This window comes from Oncorhynchus nerka, linkage group LG14 (assembly GCF_034236695.1).
Source record: "Oncorhynchus nerka isolate Pitt River linkage group LG14, Oner_Uvic_2.0, whole genome shotgun sequence".
In the NCBI taxonomy this organism is placed as follows: Eukaryota; Metazoa; Chordata; class Actinopteri; order Salmoniformes; family Salmonidae; genus Oncorhynchus; species Oncorhynchus nerka.
In genome coordinates this window covers 35,147,285-35,175,203 of record NC_088409.1, presented here as the reverse complement: position 1 = coordinate 35,175,203, position 27,919 = coordinate 35,147,285, and the positions used below count along the sequence as shown (strand labels likewise).

At 41.0% G+C, this 27,919-nt stretch overlaps 3 protein-coding genes across 4 annotated transcripts; 1 reads left to right on the top strand and 2 right to left on the bottom strand.

Annotated features, from left to right (window-relative positions):
- Positions 1-249: 249 nt before the first annotated feature.
- On the bottom strand, positions 250-5,546 carry LOC115140934 (uncharacterized). 2 transcript variants are annotated; one of them, XM_029679429.2, is made up of 14 exons: positions 5,257-5,546; positions 3,925-4,001; positions 3,692-3,764; positions 3,381-3,496; positions 3,243-3,268; positions 2,936-3,073; positions 2,575-2,684; positions 2,372-2,467; positions 2,174-2,257; positions 1,844-1,970; positions 1,428-1,533; positions 1,129-1,311; positions 815-889; positions 250-686 (listed from the first exon to the last, which is right to left on the bottom strand). In XM_029679429.2, exons 1-14 carry the CDS (start codon positions 5,465-5,467, stop codon positions 603-605), a joined length of 1,506 nt encoding a protein of 501 aa, XP_029535289.1. In that variant the 5' UTR covers positions 5,468-5,546; the 3' UTR covers positions 250-602. The 2 variants fall into 2 exon arrangements, with proteins under 2 accessions (XP_029535289.1, XP_029535290.1); XM_029679430.2 differs by having other exon boundaries at positions 3,925-5,349.
- Positions 5,547-5,787: 241 nt separating this feature from the next.
- Positions 5,788-18,349, bottom strand: rnf144b (ring finger protein 144B). Its single transcript, XM_029679428.2, has 8 exons — positions 17,989-18,349; positions 14,489-14,824; positions 13,437-13,541; positions 12,455-12,515; positions 9,239-9,452; positions 8,193-8,322; positions 7,013-7,102; positions 5,788-6,819 (listed from the first exon to the last, which is right to left on the bottom strand). Exons 2-8 carry the CDS (start codon positions 14,735-14,737, stop codon positions 6,637-6,639), a joined length of 1,032 nt encoding a protein of 343 aa, XP_029535288.2. The 5' UTR covers positions 14,738-14,824; positions 17,989-18,349; the 3' UTR covers positions 5,788-6,636.
- Positions 18,350-23,682: 5,333 nt separating this feature from the next.
- Positions 23,683-27,812, top strand: LOC115140931 (uncharacterized). Its single transcript, XM_029679426.2, has 5 exons — positions 23,683-23,830; positions 24,311-24,580; positions 25,176-25,325; positions 26,668-26,859; positions 27,308-27,812. Exons 1-5 carry the CDS (start codon positions 23,794-23,796, stop codon positions 27,382-27,384), a joined length of 726 nt encoding a protein of 241 aa, XP_029535286.1. The 5' UTR covers positions 23,683-23,793; the 3' UTR covers positions 27,385-27,812.
- Positions 27,813-27,919: the final 107 nt, after the last annotated feature.

Here is a 27,919-nt window from a genome sequence, read left to right as displayed (position 1 = left end):
TACATCTGCATTGCTTGCTGTTTGGAGTTTTAGGCTGGGTTTCTGTACAGCACTTAGTGCATTGGCAAAGGGCTTTATATCTTTGATTGATTTATGTTGGGCAGCCTTATTAAATATTGTATGTTTTTTTGAAAGTATTTTTGCCAAGACATCAACCTTTTTAATGTTACTATAACATTAGAAGCTAAAAAGCAACACTATATATATTTATTTTAATAACTATAATAGTAATGCAAAGCACTGACACCATAGGGTTTGCTTCTTTTTATTCAACTCCAGTATGAAAAACTGATCAATTAGTTAATTCCTTAATTCAGTATTTGAAATGCCATGTAATTTATACTAAATTAAATTCATATTTCTGGTCTTTACCTTTGATGGCCTCATAATCTAATCATATGTCAACATTACAGGAGTGTGCATTAAAATAGTCCACATTCACAAGACTCCTCCACTGATTAATTCTTTATACTATAACTGTAATAATAGTTAGTCACGTGAAACTATATCACTCTAAGCATACTATTATGAAAGGTCTGGATGGACAAAATATCACTCAGGACAAGGGATTTCATGGTCAAACAAGACTTCACCACATGTCTTCAAAGGTAGTGGTTAAAGACCGTTTCATATTTCTCCTGTTTGCCTGATGTGACCTTGGGCTCCCCATTTTGCTTGACAAAGTCCTGAGAATAAACAACAAAAACTGCCATTAACATTATACTGATTTGGTAGCATTGAATCAACAGTGTTGTTACAAACACATGAGTGCTGTAGAGATGGTACTATGGTGTTATTCCACTAGTGACCTCACCTCCAGCTCCTCCAATGAGGTGCTGCCATCCTCTACTTTCTGACCAATCCCATGGCTGAAGCTCATGTAGCGCTCCTGTCAGAAGACAGCGATGTTGTGTGGGAAAGCTTATATAGCTTGAGCATAACTAGCTAATACATAAGCATTCTTCAGCACATATACTACATTTTGTCTCCTTGCAATGCCAACATACCTGGTAAAATAAGGTTAAGTGCATGAACGAATGAATATATTCATTTATATATTGTCTTAGTACCTTGACCATCCCAGTGATTAAGTGAATACGTGAATGAATGAAAATGATGCCTCATTACTTTGACCATGCTGGTGATAACTCCTTCCTCTATGATTCTGACTGCGTTCCTCAGGCCGCGTGCGAAGGCGTCCATGGCTCCGACGTGGGCTATGAACAGGTCCTCCAAGTCCGTGGACTCCCTACGCACCTTAGCATCGAAGTTCAGACCCCCCGGCTGCAGACCACCCTGCTCTATCACAGTCTGGGGAGGATAAAACAATGCATTGTCTTACGTTCTACCTGCTGACGTTCTGATAGGTATCATCATGAAATAACTGTTTATTAGTAATTGTGTGTGTCCATTATCTCCTATGTCACCTTCATTATCATGGTGGTGTTCCTGATGTCCATGGGGAACTGATCTGTGTCCCAGCCCAGGTCAGGAGAACCCGTGTTGGAGTCCACAGAGCCCAGCATGCCAAACCTACACACCAGAACAACAGGCTTATTAGGTTAACTGGACTGGAACATCCAGAATACCAGTAATGACATCAACTACCCTGTCCAAAAAATACCACTAGCCCCTACCCCTATGCACTTTTGAAAGGTGTAAGAAATATGGTGAAAATTATACCTCCCCTATCATTACATCTACCCTATCAGAGGGCAAGGTGGAGCATTAACATATTGATTCGACCTATCCAATCTCTTCAGACCTACACAAGTCCATCAAGGTAGAGAGCAGGTGATAGGGGGTCGGTTTGGGAAACGTGAAAGTCAACATGGCGACTTACACAGAGGCCATGACGACGTCGTGTTCATAGGAATGCCCAGCCAGAGTGGTGTGGTTGGGTTCGATGTTCAGTTTGAAATGGCTGTCCAGGTCATAATGCTTCAGGAAGCCTATGACACTCATTGCATCTATAAAAAGGTGAAACAGCAACATGTTCAAAGCGATGTAACATGGAAATTAAAGGCATCAGAGATTTTCTAGCATCTAATTTTTAGATGTGGTTAGTAATGCAGATAAACTGACTCTTGAGGGCCTCCATAGTTCAACAGTAGCCACATTGTAAGGATGTGTACATTATGTTAATGTTGTGTTATACACCTAAAAGCCTTACCATAGTCGTATTGATGTTTGCATGGCTCTTTGGGCTTGGGTTCAATGAGGAACTGGCACTTCAACCCTATCTTCTCCTTGTACTCTGATATACAAAAACACAATCAGATGATCATCTGAAAATGGTAGGTGACAGTTAAAAGTTGGTACAGTATTATGGTAACAATGTATTACACACACAGCAATGCTAGCTACTTACTGACAGTCATTTTGAAAAAGTTTGCCATATGTTTCAGTTCAGCGCCAACATCAGTGTTGTGTATCGAATGAAAACCCTCCCTGCCGCCCCAGAAGACTGCACAAGGAGACAAAAATACATGCACCAGGTTAGTTGGTGGCAAAGACAGGGTCAGTGAAATCATGGTGGTAAATTATGGGATATTATTTCTTCTCTCATCTCACCAAAGTTCTCTGCTCCCAGCTTCTTGGCTACATCCAGTCCTTTCTTCACCTGGGCCCCAGCATAGGCCAAAACATGGCAGTCAGGGTTGGTTGCTGCTCCATTCATGTACCTATGGTATTAGCAATAAATACAACATTAATTAAAATAAATGTAGGCTCCAAGTCGAATGGCAAAGAGATGGCTTCATTGTGAAAGATGGACAATTAGACATAAATATTGTGAAAAACAATGCATATAGCCAATAATATACCATATATCCTCTATTATACAGCCTACAACAGATTATCATCTCTTCTACTTTGAAGTGTAAAAATAACCCTTGGAGTGTAAAAATGACTAAGGTTGATGAGGAAAGCAGACCTTGAGTGAGCAAACAGATTACAGGTGACCCACAGCACCTTGACCCCAGTCCTATTCTGCAGCTGCAGGGCCAGGTCTGTCATCTCATCCAGGTTGCTGTTGGACTCCTCCAGAGTGCTTCCCTCAGGGGACATGTCCCTATACAACAGGATGGATAGGAGGGTAACAGAGATCAGTTAGTATACAGTTAGACCAAGCATCTTGGACGGTGCAACTTCTTCAAGGCATAAATGGCCACTCTATCCATGTCTCTACCGACGACCAAGAAGATGATTGATTTGATACTATAGGAACAATGTGACAATACCTGTCATGAAAGGTGTAGTACTTCACCTGAAAATAACATACACATGAATCTATATGGGTTACATGTTTTTTATTAAAGCTGTACATTCTTAAAGACAAAATGTTAAAAGGTACAGTATTGGGGTGGAAGTTCACTCACACCAAGTTTGGTGAAGAACTCAAAGGCTGCATGGAGTCTCTTCTTGGCACATTCCATGGGGGTAGCACCCTCATTCCAGGGTCTGTGTTGTGTCTGGAACCCAAAAGGGTCGGCACCTGGTGGTGGGTCGAATGGAGGAAAACAAAATACATCACATGAAGTTATCGTGACAGACCCATGATGAGAGATCGGGTTTTTTTTTTTTTATGAAAGAGACAGTGCTTTATTGAATTAAATGTACAAATGTTTCTGTAGTCTATGTACAGTATAAATGAGAGTGACCTGAAGCAATCAATGTGAACATTCATTACCAGTCCCACAGAAGGAGTGCCAGTAACAGACTGAGAATCTCAGCCAGTCCTCCATACGTCTGCCCAGCAGCACCTGCACAGGTAAACAGTTACACGAAGCCTGCTGGGAAAACCTCAGTTGTGATCATTCAGGTGTGTAAAGGAGGTAGAGTCTCACTGTGCAACAGGAAGACAACAGACACTTCCATGACACCTGACACACACAGCTCTTCTTTCATGTTTGCCACACCTACTTCTTCTGCATTGTAGTGTTGGAAACACAAGACGTTTCGAGCTCCAGCGTTGGGTATATAAGGAATTTTCGGAATACCTGTGTGATACATTAATCTCGGTTAACCCAGAACTAAAATCTCGCACAGTGCTTGATTTGGGAAGGAGCTCACGGGAATTGAGTACCGGCACCTCAAATGTTCTACTGCTTGATCTCCTGTTCCTCTTATAGAATATTGGCTCAAAAGTATTGTGTCGCTACTGCACCTAAATATAAACACTACCGGCACCCAAAATGAGTACCTGTGTTGTGCCGAAAATCTCCCCCCTGCCAGAATTCTCTCCCCCCCTTCGAGTGAACGTGCACACACTCAATTCTTCATTGCTGCGACTTGTTTGCTAGTTGAGATTTCTGCTATTCGCTCCATTGTTTAGCCTACATTTCACTGCTCTTAATAGCAGAAAGCATGTTTTATTTGTGTCCTTCAAGGCAGCTGTCAATGATTAAGTTAGACTGCGTTTCATTTGATATTTTTTATGGCGGTTTGATCACGGGGGAGGCACTAGTAATGTCTGCAGTTTTCGGGTTGGCTATTTGTTTCAAATGTATTAGTCTATAAATAAATCTCTTTGCCAAAATTCGTCATCTCTCCCATGTCTTATTCGACGAGTGGTTGTTCTGAAATGTGGATTTCGGCAGGCAAGAAAATGGCCTTGCCGAAACCCTCCCCCCTTCAAATGTCCTTAATTTTGTGGCTAGAGTCAAATACTTTCTGTGGGACACATATCAGAGTCAAATACTTTATATAGAACAAACTTCACGTCAGGATAGGCAACCGAAATGAATCATTCATGTATGTGTGTTATATTAAACATATAGGTAGTTAAATGTAGGCAAGCAATAAACATTTCAGAACAACTACTAGTCGAATGAGACATGGGAGAGATGACGAATTTTAGCAGAGATTTATTTATAGACTAATACACTTGAAACAAATAGCCAAACCGAAAACTGCCTTGAAGCTGCCTTGAAGGACACAAATAAAAATTGCTTTCTGCTACTAAGATCAGTTAAATGTAGGCTAAACTGACAACGGAGTGAAGAGCAGAATCAAGCAAAAAATAAAACATTGCCTTGGAAAATCGGGTTTCCCTGCAAATATTGCAGAAACTTCCCATTTATAAAGCATCTAACTGCCATGCACGACGAAAAACCATTTCAGTTATTTTTTGGTGAATGCATTTAACTTCCAATCTCAGCTTTTGTTTGCATTGTCAATTGCCACTGACTTAAAGCCTATATAAAACCGAGATTGAGGAAGAAGTGTGCTATAATTGAAGCAAAGAATGATTACCAGCAAAGAATTCTGTTTCCATAGCGATGTCAAATACTTTTAAGAACTTCAGATCATCTCTGAGTTTTCCCCTCGAAGTTCCACTTCGTCTTGAATGAAAATAAGAAACGCAATCTTCACATCTACCACAAGGTGTCTCTGGAAACCAGCAGAACAATAACCGTTTAAGATTTTTGTCAAAATAGTATTTTTTGGTCCCGTTTGACAGCATCAAACCGCCTTTCAAAACCCAGACTAGTCAGCTCTATCACCGTCTTCTTTGGTCAACGCGAACTGTCATTCCCAAACTCCGTGGTAGACTTTGGATCTGATAGGCTAATCAATACATTGCAACATTATTGCAGTCATTCACATTGTACGACTTCTTTAGGGCTCCATTTACTATAGTTCTAGTCTTCAGTAGCAAGATTATGAAGACAAACAGGACTATGACTGGGTGAATCTCGAAATGTCATGTTATAAATCAGGGTAAACAAGATTATATAACAATGTGCAAACAAACATTTAAGACATAATATTATGCAGCCAGGGCATGTTCAATATCTGTTGTTTATTTAAATTACAATTGATCTTTTACAAAATATCTGATGCAGAAACATCAACGAAAAAAAGTAGAAACAAGACAGAACACCATATACACTATTCCATAAATACATATTTACATACATTATAGTAGTAGTATATAGAATCCAACAGAAATTTGGTCTGGAATCCCAGGTGGAATCTGTCAGCAGCAGAAAATATTTCTATGTGCACCTTTGAAGCCCTATAACATTGGTTACTTTCAAAATGGCACCCTATTCCCATGATAGTGCACAACTTTTGACCAGGGACTGGTCAAACATTGTATACTATGTAGGGAATAGGGTGCCAATTGGGATGTACACATTTTTCTCCCAGTACCCAATACAGTGCACAATGCAGTTTCCACAGCACATTATGAAACCATGTTTTGCATTGGTGAAGGATGCTACTTACAGTCGTTATGTTACTTACGTTACTTACAGTCATTCTTTTCATAAACAACACACACTTTTGCATAATATAATGGAAGGCAAAACAAATACCAACAAATACCAGGCACTGTAGGATGGAGGCACTTGTGCACCTACTGTAACAAGACTGGTTTGGCATCGTGACGTTTGGCACATGAGGGTGGTAGACAGTGGTCCTGTACTGTATGTGTGTGTGAGATGGTGGGAATCAGGGTACTAGTCCGTTTTCAATTCTGTCAATTCAATACATTATTTAAAATTGAATGAGTTGAACATTACCCCATTCTTTTCAATGAAGATGTTTCCATTCATGAATTAAAATCAGTGCCTGAACTGACTGAATGGATCCATTCCCAGACCGTGGTGAGAAGAAGGAGCAGTCTCTTTATGACTTGGTGGGACTGAGTTCTGGCTGTATGTCTGTCTGTGTGAGCTCTTTCTTCTTCCTCCTCTTCTTTTTGCCTCGGCAGGGCTTGCACAGGCAGCACAGGATGCAGGGTGAAGCCAGCAGGAGGAGAGGAGAGGCCAACAGCACGATGACACTGACGCCAACCAGGATGCCCACCACCTGCCAAGAGGACAAGGTTTACACACACACACAAACGCACACACAGGGTGGTTAGCAGGAGGCCAATAAATGTGAACGTCACATACAAAATGGCAGGCCAATGACTGTTGATTCAGGCATACAAGAAAACTTGATATAGCAAAACACAGATTTCCTGGTTTACTGGAGTGTAAAATGAGAAGAGTCACCTCACCTGTGTTCTGTTCCACATGACGGAGGCTCGGGAGTGGCCCAGCTTGTTCCTGCATGGCCCCTTATCATAGTGCCTCAGAAATATATCACCCTAAACATATAACAACAGTTATCATAGTACCTCAGAAATATATCACCTTAACATATAACAACAGTTATCATAGTACCTCAGAAATATATCATCTTAACATATAACAACAGTTATCATAGTACCTCAGAAATATATCACCTTAACATATAACAACAGTTATCATAGTACCTCAGAAATATTTCATCTTAACATATAACAACAGTTATCATAGTGCCTCAGAAATATATCACCTTAACAGTTATCATAGTACCTCAGAAATATTTCATCTTAACATATAACAACAGTTATCATAGTACCTCAGAAATATTTCATCTTAACAAATAACAACAGTTATCATAGTACCTCAGAAATATTTCATCTTAACATATAACAACAGTTATCATAGTACCTCAGAAATATTTCATCTTAACATATAACAACAGTTATCATAGTACCTCAGAAATATTTCATCTTAACATATAACAACAGTTATCATAGTACCTCAGAAATATTTCATCTTAACATATAACAACAGTTATCATAGTACCTCAGAAATATTTCATCTTAACATATAACAACAGTTATCATAGTACCTCAGAAATATTTCATCTTAACATATAACAACAGTTATCATAGTGCCTCAGAAATATTTCATCTTAACATATAACAACAGTTATCATAGTACCTCAGAAATATTTCATCTTAACATATAACAACAGTTATCATAGTACCTCAGAAATATTTCATCTTAACATATAACAACAGTTATCATAGTACCTCAGAAATATATCACCTTAACATATAACAACAGTTATCATAGTACCTCAGAAATATATCACCTTAACAAATAACAACAGTTATCATAGTACCTCAGAAATATTTCATCTTAACATATAACAACAGTTATCATAGTACCTCAGAAATATTTCATCTTAACATATAACAACAGTTATCATAGTACCTCAGAAATATTTCATCTTAACATATAACAACAGTTATCATAGTACCTCAGAAATATTTCATCTTAACATAGAGGAATATAGTATCACCATTAACATACAACATGTAGGTTCAGACTTATTGAAGCATTTATAACTGTATGTGGACTTACATCCAGGTTCTGCAGACAGTACCAACAGAAGGTGTGTTTGCAGCTCTTACACAGCATCTGGGCACAGCCTTGGTTCCTCTCGATGTACACACCACACATGGGGCACTGCTTGATGGGCAGATCAGAGTCACTGCATGACCGGCCCCATGGGACAGGTGGATGAGGGGTGGAGAGGTGGGGGAAATGGGGGGAGAGGTAGGGGGAGAGGTGGTGGGGGAGGTGAGGGAGAGTGGGTTTAGACAGAATTAGAATAAGAATGTTAATAATATCTATACATTATAGTGTAAATATAATTATATGGTGGGTTAAATCATGAGAGCTGAGGCACAGACTGGCATCTTTATTTAGCACTAATGTTAATTGGCGGCTTAACTTAATTTATTTGGGGAGAAGAAACTACGAGGGAACCAGTTGACTGAATACCATGGTGCGAAGGGATTGAATTAACTGCATTGTATTACTAAATGGACAAATAGTGTTAATCCCCCACAACAACATCAAACTGGCATTCTGTCTCTCAGACTTTGGGGCTCAAATCTAAGATTTTAGAACACTTTCTGGTCTTGTCTGATGCTGTTATACTTTAGTACATTAAATCCATCGATTCAAGGACATTTCCTCCAGTACATGAGGCACTTCGCGTTACCAAAGAAACGGAAATGGATGGCATAGAGGGGACTCCCCTCTATGGCAGGGATACAATGGCATTCCATTAAGCTTTCCTCCACACCTTCCAATACCACACACACACACACACACACACACACACACACACACAAACACACACACACATTGAAGGGTGGAAGGGGTGGAATACTGTATAGAGAGAGGGACACTGGCAGAATATCTGAGGATCACACTGAGCACACTGTCTGTGGCACACTAGAAAGGGCACTGGGTGTAGCTAGCTTGTCCAAAAGGCCAAGACACTCTTACCAAATTGTTCATTTGACTTATTTCCAAAATGACTAGCAACAGTACTGCCAACTACTACTTCAATCAGCAATATTTTTAACACCAAGGTGCCCTGACTGTGACTGACTGACCTGCTCTCTGAGGCAGGTGATGATGATGTCATAGGCTGGTGATCGGGGCAGGCGTGCCCGTCCTGCCAGGGCCCTCTACAGCCAGAGCAGAAGACGGTGTGGCAGGCTGGACAGGGCACGGATGTAGGCTGGCCCTCTGAGCTGGGCCCAACGCTGCAGACAGCCTGGCACTCCAGCACCGGGCACCATGCTCTACTAGGGTCCAGCTGCACCCCTGAAACATAACAAACCAATAATGTACATAAACACATGTATGTCCATGTATGTGCAGTGGGGCAAAAACGTATTTAGTCAGCCACCAATTGTGCAAGTTCTCCCACTTAAAAAGATGAGAGAGGCCTGTCATTTTATCATAGGTACACTTCAACTATGACATACAAAAATTAGGGAAAAAAATCCAGAAAATCACACTGTAGGATTTTTAATGAATTTATTTGCAAATTATTTGTTTTCTCATTTTGTCTGTCATAGTTGAAGTGTACCTATGATGAAAATTACAGGCCTCTCTCATATTTTTAAGTGGGAGAACTTGCACAATTGGTGGCTGACTAAATACTTTTTTGCCCCACTGTACATACACAGGTAACTGCCAAAATAAAGGAAACACTAGTAAATGAGGGATATAAAGTATATTGAAAGCAGGTGCTTCCACACAAGTGTGGTTCCTGAATGAATTAAGCACTTAACATTCCATCATGCCCAGTTCACCATTATTTTGGCTACCATGGCTCAAAGAGATCTCAGTGACTTTGAAAGAGGGGTCTCAAATGAGCATTGGGGGTTTGTGTGTATGTATCCGTGTGTGTGTCTCAGTTACCAGATCTCAACCCAATTGAACACTTATGAGAGATTTTGGATAGGCGCCTGAGACAGCGTTTTCCTCTACCATCAACAAAACACAAAATTATGGAATTTCTCGTGGAAGAATGGTGTCGCATCCCTCCAATAGTTAAAGACACTTGTAGAATCTATGCCATGTTCTGGCAGCTCGTGGTGGCCCAACGTCCTATTTAGATGCTTTATTTGATTTTGACAGTTACCTGTATGTATGTCTATAGAATGATACCCAACGCAAGGTGTTAGATATAGAGGGTAGAGGATCCTCGATACGGGTGCCTTCAGAAAGTATTCACACCTCTTGACTTTTTCTACATTTTGTTGTGTTACTGCCTGCATTTTAAATTGGTTAAATTGAGATTTTGTGTCACTGGCCCCCATACCCCAAAGTATAATTATATTTTTGGGAAGTTTGTACAAATTTAAATGTAAAATTAAAAGCTGAAATGTCTTGCGTCAATAAGTATTCAACCCATTTGTTTTGGCAAGCCTAAATGAGTTCAGGAGTAAAAATTGGATTCACAAGTCATATAATAATTTGCATGGACTCACAATAATAGTGTTATATAATGATAATAATGATTTTTGAATGACTACCTTATTGCTGTACCCTACACATACAATTATCTGTAAGATCCCTCAAGTCGAGCAGTGAATGGGTAAAAAAAAAAAAATACAAAAAAAATCTGACATTGAATATTACACTTGGTGTATCAATACACCCAGATCTACAAAGATACAGGCACCTTCCTAACTCAGTTGCTGGAGAGGAAACCGCCCAGGTACCTCACCATGAGGACTTTGGTGACTTTAAAACAGTTACAGTTTAATGGCTGTGATAGGAGAAAACTGAAGATGGATCAACAACATTGTAGCCTGTACAGAATACAAATATCTCAATACATGCATCCTGTTCCCAATTAGGCACTAAATGTGGCAAAGAAATTTACTTTATGTCCTAAATACAAAGCATTATGTTAAGGGAAAATCCAACACAAGACATCACTGAATACCACTCTTCATATTTTCAAGCATGGTGGTGGCTGCATCATGTTATGGGTATGCTTGTCATCGGCAAGGACTAGGGAGTTTTTTAGGATAAAATTAAACAGAATAGAGCTAAGCACATGAACATTTTAGAGGAAAACCTGGTTCAGTCTGCTTTCCAACAGACACTGATTCACAAATTCATCTTTCAGCAGGACAATAACCAAAAACAGGCCAAATATACAAATATAAACAACATTGGATGTTCCTGAATAGCCTATTTACAGCTTTGACTTAAATCGGCATGACAATCTATGGCACTACATGGAAATGTCTGTCTAGCAATGATCAACAACCAACTTGACAGAGCTTGAATAATTATTAAAAGAATAATGTGCAAATGTTGTACAATCCAGGTGTGTAAAGCTCTTAGAGACTTACCCAGAAATTCTCACAGCTGTAATTGCTGCCAAAGGTTACTCTAACATGTATTGACTCAGGGGGTTAAATACTTATGTAATCAGGATATATTAGTCTCTTTTATTACATTTTTTTTTTTACAAATGTTACAATACTTCCACTTTGACATTACAGAGTATTTTGTGTAGATCGTTGAAAAGAAAAGACAATTAAATCCATTTGAATCCCACCTTGTAAAAAGTCAAGGGGTGTGAATACTTTCTGAAGGCACTGTAGGCCTGCTTATCCTAGATGTGCCAGGGCAGGGATTTCAGTGGGGTTTATAACTGCTTTCGTAACAAAGGCACATGTTGTCCTTATCAGGGGAGCACCATAACAACATATTTTGTGCACTTTGTTAGAATTTTCCTAGATCCAATTTTTTAAGGTTTTTGATTTATGACTGAACGGTGACTAATATTGGTTTCAGTGTGTTGTTGTTTCAAGGCAAACCAACCAAATGTCAAAACCAGCTGGGACTTTTTCTACACTGTTTTCTTCTCTTCACACTCTCAGAAATGACTTTTGTCTCTAAACTAAAGCCAACAACAACCAACCATATTTCTTAACCAACAGAAACAGCAGACAGACAGAACAACAACAACTTCATAATATATAGTAATTATTCAACTGCTATTTATAAATCGCCTTATGCTAATCTGGTATCTTGACGAACCGTCTAGTAGCTACTAAAGTTACAAGAACCTTTCAGCTGGACTGGGACGGGGCAGGAGGGAGTCAAGATAAGGACTAGAGGGAGTCTCTCTCGGTACTATAACCCCACAATATGCCAGGCATGTCAATAATAGAGGCAGGCTCAGATCAGCTCAGCTCACTGCCACCAGATGGCCCAGACCTGAAATAGCCTGGTTGCCGTGACAGCCATCACCAGTCACCTCACCAGCATGCTAAAGCTAATGAACAGTACCGTACCTCGTTCAAACTCCAGCCGCTGGTACAGCTCAACCTGATCCGCAGGGGCAAAACAGGCTATCTGCAAAACAACACAAAAAAATAACAGAATGGATCACGTCTGTGATGATGTCATAAAATCCACCTTATGTATATACTGTATACTGTACTCGATACCATCTCATCCATCTTGCCTATGCCGTTCTGTACCATCACTCATTCATATATCTTTATGTACATATTCTTCATCCCTTTACACTTGTGTGTATAAAGTAGTAGTTGTGGAATTGTTAGGTTAGATTACTCGTTGGTTATTACTGCATTGTCGGAACTAGAAGCACAAGCATTTCGCTACACTCGCATTGACATCTGCTAACCATGTGTATTTGACAAATAAAATTTGATTTGATTTGAAATCAAAGGAGGACCAGCCTGGTCCCAGATCAGTTTATGCTGTTTTGCCAACTTCTATGGTCATTGTCACAAACAGATCTGAGAACAGGCTTTAATGTAATGCATTCCACATAAATGAAATGTATTGCATTCTATAGAAATGCAGAATTTAACCAGGGATAATCATTTCAAGAGAAGAGCGGTTGATTACCAAACTCTCTGACCTGATCGCAACACTACATTGGCTTGTGCTGTAGAGTATTTACCATTTACACCTGACAATGACATTTGCAAGTTCAAGGTGTGGTGGCATGATGTAAGATGTAGAAAGGTTTGGCAAATTAATCTTACCCAACGGTACCCAACCCTACTAGTGGTAACAGGCAAATACATATGAGTGTAATAGCAAAGTAGCAGTGTAATAGTCAAATGGTCTAAACATTGATGTGTACCAGTGGTTCTTTGAATGTGTCCAAAATGGCACCCTATTCCCTATATAATTCCCTATGTGCCCTGGTCAAAAGTAGTGCACTATAAAGGGAATAGGGTGTCATTTGAGTCGCAGCCACAGTAGAACAGCACAGTAGAACATCCAGTATAAGCCTAGTACCTCTGAGTGGAGTAGGACTCCTGTCCTCTGACAAGCCATGTCTGGACATGTGACTGGGCTGCCCCCACCCTCCCGGATGGCCAGCTGAACATACTGCTGCAGACACTGAGGGGACAGACAACCAATGACGTAAACACAGATGTGAATAATATGTATGTCTATGGACAGAACCAGCGAGCAGGGCCATGTTCAGCAACGCACAATGTTGTGAAATGTTCAGAAACATGCCTCTCTGTAGCCATGTAGAGTAAGGAACCACGTCAGCTCTCCACAACGTTCACCAACTAAAAGTGGCCCTGGATTGATGTTGACAGTATCTGAGATATACAGTAACTAGCACTTGAACTAGACTCTTCTCTAACAAACAATTTGATGCTAAAGACAAGGCAGCCAGAAAATGCAGTCCTGCGAGTCTGTTCATGCAAAAACCTGCCGTTTTGTTTGTCAGAAGAGTCACACCAAGCCTCACCCAGCTACTGTAGCAACAGCAGAATGCAGAAGGCATGGGGTTTATTGTCAATCAGTGCATAGTACTGGTAAGTGGTAACCAGTGTTGTGTTGACAGTATCTCTCTATGGCTGTGTTCCAAATGGCACCGTATTCCCTATATAGTGCACTACTTTCCAGGCCCATAGGGATGCACCCTATGTTTGACCTTGGCCTAGCAACTCAGACTGCTGCTACGAGCGACGCCAGCAGCCAGGCAGAGATTAGCACCTGCCAACCAACCCCACGCCAGGATATCTCACTCTCCGTGTCAAGGCACATCACCTCCACCTCCGTGCGGATGGATACAGGCTGACTGAACACCAATCAATAGAAAGTCAGCTACAGTACTGCCTGCCAGAGATAAAAGTGAAAGAGAAACTAAATGCTTTCAGGAAAGCGGTGATTAAATATATAATTTTGATTCGGCAGATAGATATGTCCTGTTGTTTGAAAGCTGAGTCTTGTTGAATGAAAATAGAGGGAGAATAGAAAATACAGGCATTTTCCTGCCCAGTATCAGATATGAGAAGAGAAGTTATGGCAGGTTTGTGTTGTCTACCTACCGGGGTGCAGAAGACACAGTCACAGGTGTGCAGCGTGCTGGTTGCTGCTGAGGGGTGCTCACTAAGGCACAGCTTGCAGTAGACCACCACATCAGGCTGGGTGGAGGAGGCCACTACAGCCCCGGCCTGGCCCAGAGGCTGGGCTGAACTGCTGTTGGCTATGGGGCCCTGACCCTGGCTCTGGTCTGGACTGCTGTTGGCTATGGGGCCCTGACCCTGGCTCTGGTCTGGACTGCTGTTGTTGGCCATGGGGGAGCAGGGCGGTCAGTCAGCACTGCCTGGAAGCTTCTCTTAGCCCTTCTGCTGGAGGAAGTGTGGAGGGCTGTGCTCCATGATCTGGAGGATGGTGGAGAACAGAAGACAAGCAGTCAGCCGATAACCTCACCAGTCCCCACATCATCTAGTTGTGTTTAAAACAGCTGATAGCCTCGCCAGTCCCCACATCATCTAGTTGTGTTTAAAACAGCTGATAACCTCGCCAGTCCCCACATCATCTAGTTGTGTTTAAAACAGCTGATAGCCTCGCCAGTCCCCACATCATCTAGTTGTGTTTAAAACAGCTGATAACCTCGCCAGTCCCCACATCATCTAGTTGTGTTTAAAACAGCTGATAACCTCGCCAGTCCCCACATCATCTAGTTGTGTTTAAAACAGCTGATAATCTCGCCAGTCCCCACATCATCTAGTTGTGTTTAAAACAGCTGATAGCCTCGCCAGTCCCCACATCATCTAGTTGTGTTTAAAACAGCTGATAACCTCGCCAGTCCCCACATCATCTAGTTGTGTTTAAAACAGCTGATAGCCTCGCCAGTCCCCACATCATCTAGTTGTGTTTAAAACAGCTGATAACCTCACCAGTCCCCACATCATCTAGTTGTGTTTAAAACAGCTGATAATCTCGCCAGTCCCCACATCATCTAGTTGTGTTTAAAACAGCTGATAGCCTCGCCAGTCCCCACATCATCTAGTTGTGTTTAAAACAGCTGATAGCCTCGCCAGTCCCCACATCATCTAGTTGTGTTTAAAACAGCTGATAGCCTCGCCAGTCCCCACATCATCTAGTTGTGTTTAAAACAGCTGATAACCTCACCAGTCCCCACATCATCTAGTTGTGTTTAAAACAGCTGATAACCTCGCCAGTCCCCACATCATCTAGTTGTGTTTAAAACAGCTGATAACCTCGCCAGTCCCCACATCATCTAGTTGTGTTTAAAACAGCTGACAGCCTCGCCAGTCCCCACATCATCTATTTGTGTTTAAAACAGCTGAGAGGATTATAGACTAGTTCCAGGTTGCTTCCCAAATAGTGCACTACTTTTAACCAGAGCCCTATTTTGGATGTGGCCCCAGACATATAATTATCACTTCCTGTTAATGAACAGAGGAGCCATTACTCACCCCTCCTTCCAGCAGTATTAGTGTGTGTAGCCGTTGGTAACATGGCTGTTTTATATTGGTATCTACGGTGCAACACTTCTACAGCACAACACAAAATCATGGGTAATATCTTTGCGTCTTTGCAATAGACGAACAAGAGAAGAGGTGTTATCCCTTTTACCAATAAAATGTATCTTTCAGGTTTCGCCAGAAGGAAAATATTAATTTCAGAATTCTTTGAAGAGCAGGAAACTCGTGGTGCTGTTGCCGATTGACCCATTTCACATGTTCTGGACTAATCCAAGCTAGAGAAGAGGACAAAGTCTAACTAAGAGGTCTAACTGTAGCTCAGGTCATCTGGTGTTGGGCCCTGTGAAAGAGTACAAACCCAGAGCCAATTTCTCTGCCCTCAAATCCAATGAGTAAAAATAAATAATTAAGTATTAAAATAGATTTAGCATGACAGAATGAGTGGCTAAAAAGCTGTTGATTATGCATGTGTCTATCTACAGTTTCTCATGCTCCACACAAAATGCAGTCGCTGTTTAAATTGGCAGGCAAATTTATACCAGCCAAATCAATAGAGCCAACATCACTGTCCTATATTTACTGTGCTCCTCTATCTAACATTGATTTATGGCACATGTGCAAAACACTGATACTTGCACTTGAATGTGCACATTTTATTTCTGCACAGTCATTCTTTCTCTCTGTCCCATAGGAGTGAAGCCCTTCTGCATTGTGGTGGAGAATGGAGAGCAGGGTGAAGACATCCGACAATGCTACTTACTTCTGTCTGACTGTCTGTCTGTTCGTCAGAGTCAGTCTGTCAGCCTATCAGTTTGTAAGACTGCCCGCCTGTCTATCTGTCAGTCTGTCTGTTAGTCTGTCGGTCCTGCACAACCATAACAGGAAGGTAGCAGTAACAAACAGACCTGTTATTACCGGTAATAAAAACTCTTGTTATTTTGCATTACGACACAATGGTGCTTTATCAGTTTCCTCTATCTCTCCGCCTGGAAAGTTCCTCACCCTTTTGTTATCTTGATGAAATATTGCAACTTGCAAAATGACACAAATGGAGGAAAGGATTGCCAATGTCACTGGAGTGTTTGGATCCAGCCATTGACACAGCAATCAGGAGTATGGGGGTCAGCTGGAGTGAACCGCTAGCTTGTAGCATACAACAACAACAAACATGTTTATACCATCATTATGATGTAGACAAGCTTTTATTAACTAACCATAAGGCCTTTGCTTTGACTAATAACAGATTTCACATTACAGTGAGTTCTGTTTCTAACCATACTGTAGGCATTCTCCGTGGATCAAAGTCTAGGTTGAATGCCTGCCAGGGATCAAAGCCTCATTGTCCAGCACACAAGCAGAAACGGAAAACCAGCTCAGCTCGGTGAATAGTTGCCATACATACAGAGTGACTGGCTGTGTTCTGTTGGAAGGAGGCAGCTGGGCCTGGGCCTATGCTACCGGACTTACAATCCTGTGTGTGTGTGTGTGTGTGTGTGTGTGTGTGTGTGTGTGTGTGTGTGTGTGTGTGTGTGTGTGCGTGCGTGTGTGTGAGAGCAAACGAGAGAGAGTGAGAGAAAGAAAGACATTCATCTTGCTGCAGTTAATGCGGGTCTAAATGTCAAATTGTTTCTGCTCCAATTTCTATGAAAATGCTGTTTTAATGAATCAATGAATCAAATAAACAAACCAACCATAATTTGTTTATTACTGTGTTATTACCAAATACTGTATTTATGTTGTAGTACATGTTAAACTACAGTAGATGGGAGTGACGACCTCTTTATATGAGGGTATCCCCCTAATAAAGTATATTCTTCATCCAGAATTCATAGAGGAATAATCTGAAATATACTCATTGTTCGCATGTAGCAGACAACAGAAGAATACACGATGAGCTCGACTGGCACAATTTCACCTTCCAAGGTTATAGCTATACTGACATAGGTCCACATTGAAAGTCTGCAACATACGCACATTAAACCATTCCTTACACAGAAAATGACATTTAAATGTCACACAATAAATAAACGTCACAATAAATAAGGAAACACTAGGGGAAAAAGAACGAGAGGGTGGAAGAGAGAGAGACCTACCTCCTCGGTCAGGTCGCCTACTTCGTGTAGCCTACGAGCTGCTTCTGTTCAGATTAAAAGCCGCAGTGCTTTTACTAGGACACATGCACATCTGTTGATACACAGTCACCTACAAAACCTCCTCTCGGTCGCCACGATATTCACACAAGCACCACCCATTTACCTCTTTCTTCCAACTGCACTAGCTAGACACACCTCCCTGCCTGGCCTACAGTCACCAACGCAATCAGTGTTGGTATGCACAGTCCGTCCCGTGTTTCCAGATGGACGGGGGTGTGTGTATAGTATTGTTCCGCCAACGATGTTCTTGCTGCCCTGCCTGCTGCTTACTTGACCAGGAAGCGGTAGGCTATTGGTGGAATGTCCTCTAGCCTGCCCCTGGCGGCTTGCATTGAAAAAAAGCAAAGGCAAAAACCTAAAAGCATCATCTCTCACCTCAGGAGTTCGTCCTTTTTGACTACACAATGAATCTTATTGTTACAAATCCACAGAAGCTTCTTTTGTGATATATCCTGGTTGGGTAGAATATCGCAGTAAATGTGTTTTTACTTTCGATATTCGGAAGGTGCTAGGATGATGAGAGTGATATATATATATATATATTGAATTGGATGACCGTAGAGAGCAAGGTACACACTATGTTTTTACAGATAGTCAAACTCTTCCCTTCAGAGAGCCGAGAAAAATGCAATATACTGTTTCCTGGTGCTCTGATGGTTTAGGGACCATCGTAAAAGTGCAATACCGGTGATAAAAAATACATGTTTTTTCATTCCAATTTAGGAGGGTTAGCCCTATATGACGATTACACACACTGCATAGGGCCTCCAGTCACTAAAGGGCCAAGCATTTTTATTAGTTACCTCTAACTACTAAGGGTACTATATTTGACCCATTTACAAGGATACTTTTCAAAAGCCTCCTTTCTATGTGAAATGGAAATGTAAAACCAGATAATGTGAAGTAACTGACCCCACTCATCCATGCTACATTCATTAGAATTCCAGTTCAGTACTTCCCTGATTTTATAGGCATATTTCTTGTGATAGGTCTAACTTTCAATACCTTCCTATCCATATGAGCTACAGATCTACAGACAATGGTAGTGGGTTCCTTCACCTCTCTTATACATTTTTAATTCCTCCCCTTCGATTCTCTAGAAATATTTTTCTTATTACAGCGTTAATTTAATAGCTTCCTATCTACATTATAAGGGCACAAGGCGAGACCCAAATGCAGACACAGGAGGGAGATGGTTGAGCTCTGAGATTTATTATAACATAAGGAGTAGGCAAAGGCAGGTCGGGGACAGGCGAGAGTTCATAAACCAGGTCAGAGTCCAAACAGTACCAGGCAGGGGTCAGAAACCAGATCCGAGACCAAAACAGTTCAAGGGGATAGGCAGGCTTGTATTCAGAACAGGCAGAATGGTCAGGCAGGCGAGTTCGGAGTCAGGAAAGGCAAGGGTTGAAACCAGGAGGACTAGAAATAAATGGAGACTGGGAAAATAGGAGCAAGAAAAACCGCTGGTTGACTTGGCAAACAAGATGAACTGGCACAGAGAGACAGGAAACACAGGGATAAATACACCGGGGATAATAAGCAAAACCTGGAGTGGCTGGAGACAATCACAAGGACAGGTGAACCAGATCAGGGTGTGACATACATGACATATACATCTAAAACCACTTGAGGTTACGTCTCTGACCGCGCTCGTCCATAGTAGTCTACATACATTAGAATTGCAATTTTTATTTATTGATATTACATAAATATCTCCTGTGATAGGTCTAATTGTCAATAGCTCACTGTCCATATGAGTTACAGATCAACAGACAAGTGTGTTGGTTTCATTGACCTCTCTTATCAAAGATCATATTTTTTCCAAAATGGCTCACCTTTGATTTTCTAAAAATATATCACCAAGTACAGCTGTGGTTATTAATTCATGTACAGATCTAATTTGTGGCAAATCCAACATATCACTGAGTATGTTACGTTGGATTTGCCTCAAACACAACGTTTTGTATTCAGGACATTAAATTAATTTCTTTGCCACATTTTGCAGTTTACTTTAGTGCCTTATTGCAAACATGATGCATGTTTTGGAATAATTTTTATTCTGCACAGGCTTCCTTCTTTTCACTCTTTAATTTAGGTTAGTATCGGGAGTAACTAAAATATTGTTTATCCATCCTCAGTTTTCTCCTATCACAGCCATTAAACTCTGGCAACTGAGTTAGGAAGGGTGCCTGTTTCTTTGTAGTGAATGGGTGTATTGATACACCATAGAAAGTGTCATTAATAACTTCACCTGCTCAAAGGGATATTCAATGTCTGCTTTTTTACCCATCTTCCAGTAGATGCCCATCTTTGCGATATTAGCTCACTGTAGTTTGGGGAGAGGAATGAAGTGGGCGGCTATGGAAAACCAGTGGACCACAGTCAGGATGGCAGTGTTGCCCTCAGACGGAAGGAGACCCGTGACAAAATCCAGGGATATATGGGACCAGGGACGGTGAAGGACAGGCAGTGGTTGGGGAAGACCAGCTGGAGCTTGCCGAGGAGTTTTGTTCTGTGCGCAGACCATGCAGGCGGCAACAAATGTGGCAACACCCAGAACCATAGTAGGCCACCAAGAGCGTTGTCACACGAAGGTCAGGGTCCAACGAGGGCCCGGGTGACAGGCAAGCCTGGAGGAATGGTTCCACTCCAGGACCGCAGAGCGGACAACATCAGACACAAACATCCCGTTATCTGAGCTCCTCCCAGGGTCCGACGGGACCCCGGGTGACAGGCAAGCCTGGAGGAATAGACCCACTCCAGGACTGTGGAGCGGACAACATCAGACACAAACATCCAGTTATCTGAGCCCCTCCCAGGGTTCAACGAGGGCCCGTGTGACAGGCAAGCCTGGAGGAATAGACCCACTCCAGGACTGTGGAGCGGACAACATCAGACACAAACATCCGGTTATCTGGGCCCCTCCCAGGGTTCAACGAGGGCCCGGGTGACAGGCAAGCCTGGGGGAATAGACCCACTCCAGGACTGTGGAGCGGACAACATCAGACACAAACATCCAGTTATCTGGGCTCCCCCCAGGGTTTGGCTGGGACCACTGCAGCATGTCCAACGCCCGGTCATGGCGCTCGGCCAACATTTGGACCCCCTCCATAAGAACACAAGCAATCCCTTGGAGGCTCCTTGGGAGGAGACAGCGTTGCGCAGCTGGCCCGGGTCTGCTGGGTCAGTCATGGCCAGTTTGTACTATCAGGTATGAAGGTAAGACCCAGATGCATACCACGTCGAATTAACAATAGTTTAATAATCCAACAGGGGCAATAGACAGGTCAAGGTAGGCAGGAGTCAGTAAACCAGAGGTGGGGCAATGGTACCGGATGGCAGGCAGGCTCAGGGTAAGCAGAGGTCAATAATCCAGAGGTGGCGAAAAGGTACAGGTCGGCAGGCAGGGTCAGGGGCAGACTGAGTGGTCAGGCAGGTGGGCTCAGAGTCAGGACAGGCAATGATCAAAAGCAGGAGGGCGAGAAAAAGAGAGTCTGGGAAAAGCAAGAGCTGAGACACAAAAACGCTGGATGACTTGACAATCAAGACGAACTGGCAACAGACCAACAGAGAACACAGGTATAAATACACAGCGGGTAATGGGGAAGATGGGTGACAACTGGAGGGGGTTGGAGACAATCACAAAGACAGGTGAAACAGATCAGGGTGTGACAGCTATCTTCTGTATACCACCCCTACCTTGTCACAACACAACTGATTGGCTCAAACGCATTAAGAAAGGAAAGAAATTCCACAAATTAACTTTTAACAAGGCACACCTGTTAATTGAAAGGCATTCCAGGTGAATACCTCATGAAGCTGGTTGAGAGAATGCCAAGTGTGTGCAAAGCTGTCATCAAGACAAAGAGTGGCTACTTTGATGAATCTCAAATATAAAATATATTTTGATTTGTGTAACACCTTTTTGGTTATTACATGATTCCATGTGTGTTATTTTATATTTTTGATGTCCACTATTATTCTATGATGTAAAAATAAAGAATAACACTGTAATGAGTAGGTCCAAAATTTTGACTGGTACTATACATCTAAAACCCTCCTCCCTATTACACCAATTAGGTTTATTTAAGCTTTTTTTTTTAACTTTTGTTTTTTTACAAATGTTATAATTTTTCTTCCACTTTGACATTACATAGTACTTTGTGTATATCGTTGACAAAAAAACACAATTAAATCCATTTTAATTCCACTTTGTAACACAACTAAATGTGGTAAAAGTCAAGGGGTGTGAATATGCACTGTGTATGTAATTTGGACTGGAAGCTATTGAAAATTAGATCTGTAAAAATAAGATAAATATTTGTAGAAAAGCAAAGGGGAGGAATTTTGAAACAATAAAAGGTGTACCTTTGATAAGAGTGGACCAGGAACCCATCACACTTGCCTGTATATCTATAGCTCATTTCGACAGTGAGCTATTGAAAATTAGACTTATCACATGAAATATTCGTATGAATATCAATGCAATATAAAATTGCAATTATAATGGGTGTACTATGGACAAGGGAGGTCAACGATATAAACTGATGTATATGTCATTTGGACTGGAAGCTATTGAATTAATAACCACAGCTGTAAAAAGTTATTCACTTTGATGATAGAGGTCAGGGAACACACCGCACTTGTCTGTACATGTAGAGCGGAAGCCATTAAAAAGGATAATTATGAAATATTAATTTATAAATCAGGGATCTTTAAAATGGGAATTCTAATGGTGCATCATGGGTTAGAGGCAATAGTGACTTTGCCACAAGTGATTTTAGCTCTCTAGGTCATACAAGCAGGCTACAGTAGGTTGCATACGAGTGAGAAAGATCATATTTTACCTTTATTTTACTAGGCAAGTCAGTTAAGAACAAATTCTTATTTTCAATGACGGCCTAGGAACAGTGGGTTAACTGCCTGTTCAGGGGCAGAACGACAGATTTGTACCTTGTCAGCTCGGGGATTTGAATTTGCAACCTTTCGGTTACTAGGCCTATTTATGTTTTCTGAGCTCATATTTCTACATAAAATCCATTAAAAATAAACAAGATACAATTTTAAAATGTAATTATTGAGGGATAAACAGTTGGTTTAAGATCTATAGATTATTTAATTTAAAAAAAAGTTTCTGTAAACACCAGCTACAGCTGATTGCACTTTTAAGACGGTCCCTCGGCAGCGATTGCATAATATTCCCCTACTGAAATCAACATAGTGTAACTTTTTTTCCAAAGGAAATTAATGGGGGGGACCTGTACATTGGTCCTTACCCTCATCTGATAGATATATCACCGAATCATCCTGGGACCTTCTGTCTAATAGGTATTGACGAGAAAACGGAATGTCAAATCAATATACAAACTGAAACCAAATGTACTGTGGTGATAAACCTGCAGTGTTCCACAAATGGCTATCGCAAGTATTGGTTTAAGCATAGGCTACTCTAGCTATCCTATAAGATTAGAATAATTAAAATGCATTGCCATTTTTTCTGTTCTTCTTGACAATACAAGCGCGGTTGGGGAATTTATTATGAGGGGGGAAGCAAGTGGAAACTCCCAAAACAGTCTGAGCATACCCGCCAGCATTAGGGACTTTTATTTCAGAAATGTTGCTACCGCAGCCTATAAAAATTACCGACAACCGATTGCACAGCCCATTTCCCAGCCGAAAAGATACACACAGAGTGGTGCAATGTTGTAATGTAGCCTATATCGTTCTGTCAAATTAACAATTATGTTACAATGTAACGAAAAATGCGAGATTTTACCTGGTAAGAAATCACTTTCCTCTAATCTTTCGTGGATTGACAGTTTACAATTTTAGCTATGTGTGAACCGAGATTACAATGGTTCAATCTAAACCAAAAGGGATAGGCCTATGATATGTATGGAAGCAATTGATGAAATACAAGAAAACTTTGTATTTAGGCCTACACTATAAACTATACAGTTAGGTGTTAATGTTAAGATCTAAAATGTAATGGAAATTCGTTTGTTAGAAATGTAGGGCAGGCAGGCAGGCACGAGATGATGTTATGGTTACAGTCAGAAAGTGGTTTAGATGAGGAATAACCCGTGAGAATAACAGGGTCGATGTGAATGTGATATTTTTTGCATTAGCCTACACTACACTTCTTTCATCTTTCCATCACATTTTCTTTTGAATTAATTAAGCGAATGCATATTATTATCATGTTTTAACAACACTGAAATATTTGTTTCTGTTATTTTTGCATGCTCTCTCATCCAAGAAAGGAGTTTACAACTTCAGTTACACGCTCTTAGCAAATCTATGTCATGCTGTGCAGTGGAAAGGCTGTGCGTGTACTTGTTGAGCTCCAGGACCATCACAGAGTATGAGAGCCAGGTGATCTGGTCCCAGAGAACAGACATGGAGAAGGCTGCCAAACTGCTCCAGGTGGTGCTGAAGAAAGGTCGCAACGCCTGTCTGCTCTTTTTCGACTCACTAGAAAAGTGTTGCCAGTGCCCACCACAGTTCGAAAGAGTTACCGGCCTCCCAGGTAAGTCTCTTCAAAAGTGTACATTTTTTCATTTGATTAATTGCAAATAAATTACTTTGGCCTACATGTCTATAGTTTTCATGTAGTTTTCATCAACATTTAAATATGGTTATGAATAGTCTAGGCTTACGGTGATTTTGTGATTCTAATTCAAATAAAGGTTATACAAAATAAAATAAAAATAGTAATGTTATGTGGTATTTAGAGAGGTAGGCTAACTTGGCCTAGATTGCAGCACGTTTTCTCTGTAGTATATGGTATATGTTATGTATATGGTAAGCCACATTCTACCCCACTTTACCTTTTGGAAGCACTGGAAACCCAGCACCATTTGGTGTCCGATGCAGGTGAGGCCCAAGAATGTTCCAGAGCCTCAAGAATGTTCCATTCCTCATATAAAATCATTTTTTTTATAGGTAAAGTGTAGGCTTACATCTAAATGGTTTCTCCACGTGTCCAAAACTAAAGCTCATGGAAGGTTTTTACAGTATGTCATCATCATGACGCAACGGGAATCGCCGGGATACTATTGTCAACAACAGACTATTTCCCATTTTTCAACCTCTTCCCTTTTTTCTCACATCCCAAACAACAGAGAGGAGGAGGGCCAACACTGCCCCAACTTACGTCATCAACATCAGCCATTCCAATTTGAGTAACTGCATCATTGGAGATGGCAACTTTCAAGGAGTGACAACGTGTATACAACAACCTCAGAGCGTGGGTTCAGAGGATGCTAGGCATGGTAAGTTACAGTTAAATTCTCATCATTTCATATAATTAAAATGATGTGTTACAAGACAGAGTAATTCACTTATAATTCACTGTATCACAATTCCAGTGGGTCAGAAGTTTACTAAGTTGACTGTGCCTTTAAAGAGCTCAGAAAATTTCCGAAAATGATGTCATGGCTTTAGAAGCTTCTGCAAAATGACATCATTTGAGTCAATATCCACAGTAAAACGAGTCCTATATCGACATAACCTGAAAGACTGCTCAGCAAGTAAGAAGCCACTGCTCCAAAACCGCCCCAAAAAAGCCAGACTACAGTTTGCAACTGCACATGGGGACAAAGATCGTACTTTTTGGAAAAATGTACTCTGGTCTGAAACAAAAATACTCTGGTCTGAAACAAAAATAGAACTGTTTGGCCATAATGACCATTGTTACGTTTGGCGGAAAAGGGGGAGGCTTGCAAGCCGAAGAACCCCATCCCAACCGTGAAGCACGGAGGTGGCAGCATCATGTTGTGGGTGTGCTTTGCTGCAGGAGGGACTGGTGCACTTCACAAAATAGATGGCATCACGAGGAGGTAAAATTATGTGGATATATTGAAGCAACATCTCAAGACATCAGTCAGGAAGTTAAAGTTTGGTCGCAAATGGGTCTTCCAAATGGACAATGACTCCAAGCATACTTCCAAAGTTGTGGCAAAATGGCATAAGGACAACAAAGTCAAGGTATTGGAGTGGCCATCACAAAGCCCTGACCTCAATCCTATAGAAAATGTGTGGGCAGAACTGAAAAAGCGTGTGCGAGCAAGGAGGCCTACAAACCTGACTCAGTTACACCAGCTCAGTCAGGAGGAATGGGCCAAAATTCACCCAATTTATTGTGGGAAGCTTGTGGAAGGCTACCCAAAATGTTTGACCCAAGTTAAACAACTTAAAGGCAATGCTACCAAATACTACTTGAGTGTATGTAAACTTCTGACCCACTGGGAATGTGATGAAAGAAATAAAAGCTGAAATACATCATTCTCTCAACTCATTCTGACATTTCACATTCTTGAAATAAGGTGGTGATCCTAACTGACATTAGACAGGGAACTTTTACTAGGATTAAATGTAAGGAATTGTGAACAATTGCGTTTAAATGCATTTGGCTAAGGTGCATGTAAACTTCTGACTTCAACTGTATGTACTATTATAATTATTCACTTCTCTTTTTGACCTGCACAGTTGGAGCTCGGAACTTAAGAATTTCATTTTACCCTCCACTTGACCTTTCGTTAATGAGTTCAAAGAAGCCATTAGATTCATAACTTTCATATACTGCACTGCATTCCATTGATGACTCTATTACAGAGACAATGGGAGGCAACATCACCAGTGATCACCAGAGAGCAGTACAGGCCTGTCTAGATCCAGAGCTCCAGAGGAGTGTCCAGGTCTACGGGTCCCAACTGCAGTATGTCATCATCGGGGACAACAACAACCTGCAGGCTGAAGACACACCGGAAGAGGAAGAAGGGGAAGAAGAAAAACTCATTAATGAAAGTAAGTGATTGGATTTGTGTAGTGCTTTTCCAGATGCTCAAAGTGGTTTACATTGTATTGGGGAAACTCCCCTCATACACCACCAACTAGTTTCCATTTAAGTCATTTAGCAGACTCTTTTATCCAGAGTGACTTACAGGAGCAATTAGGGCACATCGACAGATTTTTCACCTAGCAATTCAAACCAGTGACCTTTCAGTTACTGGCCCATCGCTCTTAACCGCTAGGTTACCTGCCTCTGGTGCCAAAGGTTTCATGTTTGAATCCAGTGATAGAAAGTTGTACTTGAGATTTTAGTTTTAAGCCTATCCCAAACCTTAACCCTTACCTTAACCATTCAGAGTTCATGCCTAACCTTTAATGTCTAAACTAGTTGTTGTGTGGCACTGCATCAGTATCCTATCAGAGCCATACATATCATATATGCATTTAAACTCTTATATCCTAGATGCCATCTCCTGCTGTTGTGCGCTTGAGCAAGTTACTGCACCACAGGCGACCGTGGCTCTCAATCTCCATGAGTGATATGGGGACAAAATGTATGGCCATTGGCTACATTGTAATGTTCCTTGCTGTGTCGATGAACTTGATTTCTGGGGAATGTATATGTATTGTAAATTGTAGTGTATTGTTTGGATAGTATAACTTAACCCTACATAATCAAAGAATGAACCATATTTTTGGTCCGTAGACTTATGGAATAAGTATTGAATCATACAGTACCTAGATTATGTTCTGTGAACCCAATTTATAATGACCGCACTGACCACTGCTGCTGATAAAGTGCATTTAATTTATTTGAAGTATTTACTTGCTGCAAAAAAAGAAAAGGTGCTGTTTTACTTTGAATGTATTCTTAATGATTTCATTGGAAATAACTGTTAGGACATACTGATTTATCTTTACTGAAAATTATACTGTACATATTCACTGTTCTACTAAGTTATCAACATTTGTTGAAATAAACTTTTTCTTTCTATAGAAATAACCTATTATAAAAGGTACATCAATTATTATTGTTTTATACGTCAATAAATACAAACTTCTCAATCTATTGCTT

Excerpts from the sequence above, each read along its gene's own strand:
- LOC115140934 (XM_029679429.2), bottom strand. The coding sequence starts at position 5,467 with ATGCTGTCAAACGGGACCAAAAAATACTATTTTGACAAAAATCTTAAA. Across the intron at positions 890-1,128 it reads TTATCACCAGCATGGTCAAA|GAGCGCTACATGAGCTTCAG; the intron begins GTAATGAGGCAT and ends GTCTTCTGACAG. Across the intron at positions 687-814 it reads CCTCATTGGAGGAGCTGGAG|GACTTTGTCAAGCAAAATGG; the intron begins GTGAGGTCACTA and ends GTTTATTCTCAG.
- rnf144b (XM_029679428.2), bottom strand. The coding sequence starts at position 14,737 with ATGGCCAACAACAGCAGTCCAGACCAGAGCCAGGGTCAGGGCCCCATA. Across the intron at positions 12,516-13,436 it reads GAGTCCTACTCCACTCAGAG|ATAGCCTGTTTTGCCCCTGC; the intron begins GTACTAGGCTTA and ends GTTGTTTTGCAG. Across the intron at positions 7,103-8,192 it reads ACTGTCTGCAGAACCTGGAT|GGTGATATATTTCTGAGGCA; the intron begins GTAAGTCCACAT and ends TTATATGTTTAG.
- LOC115140931 (XM_029679426.2), top strand. The coding sequence starts at position 23,794 with ATGTTACAATGTAACGAAAAATGCGAGATTTTACCTG. Across the intron at positions 23,831-24,310 it reads AAAATGCGAGATTTTACCTG|AAAGGAGTTTACAACTTCAG; the intron begins GTAAGAAATCAC and ends CTCTCATCCAAG. Across the intron at positions 24,581-25,175 it reads AAGAGTTACCGGCCTCCCAG|AGAGGAGGAGGGCCAACACT; the intron begins GTAAGTCTCTTC and ends CCCAAACAACAG.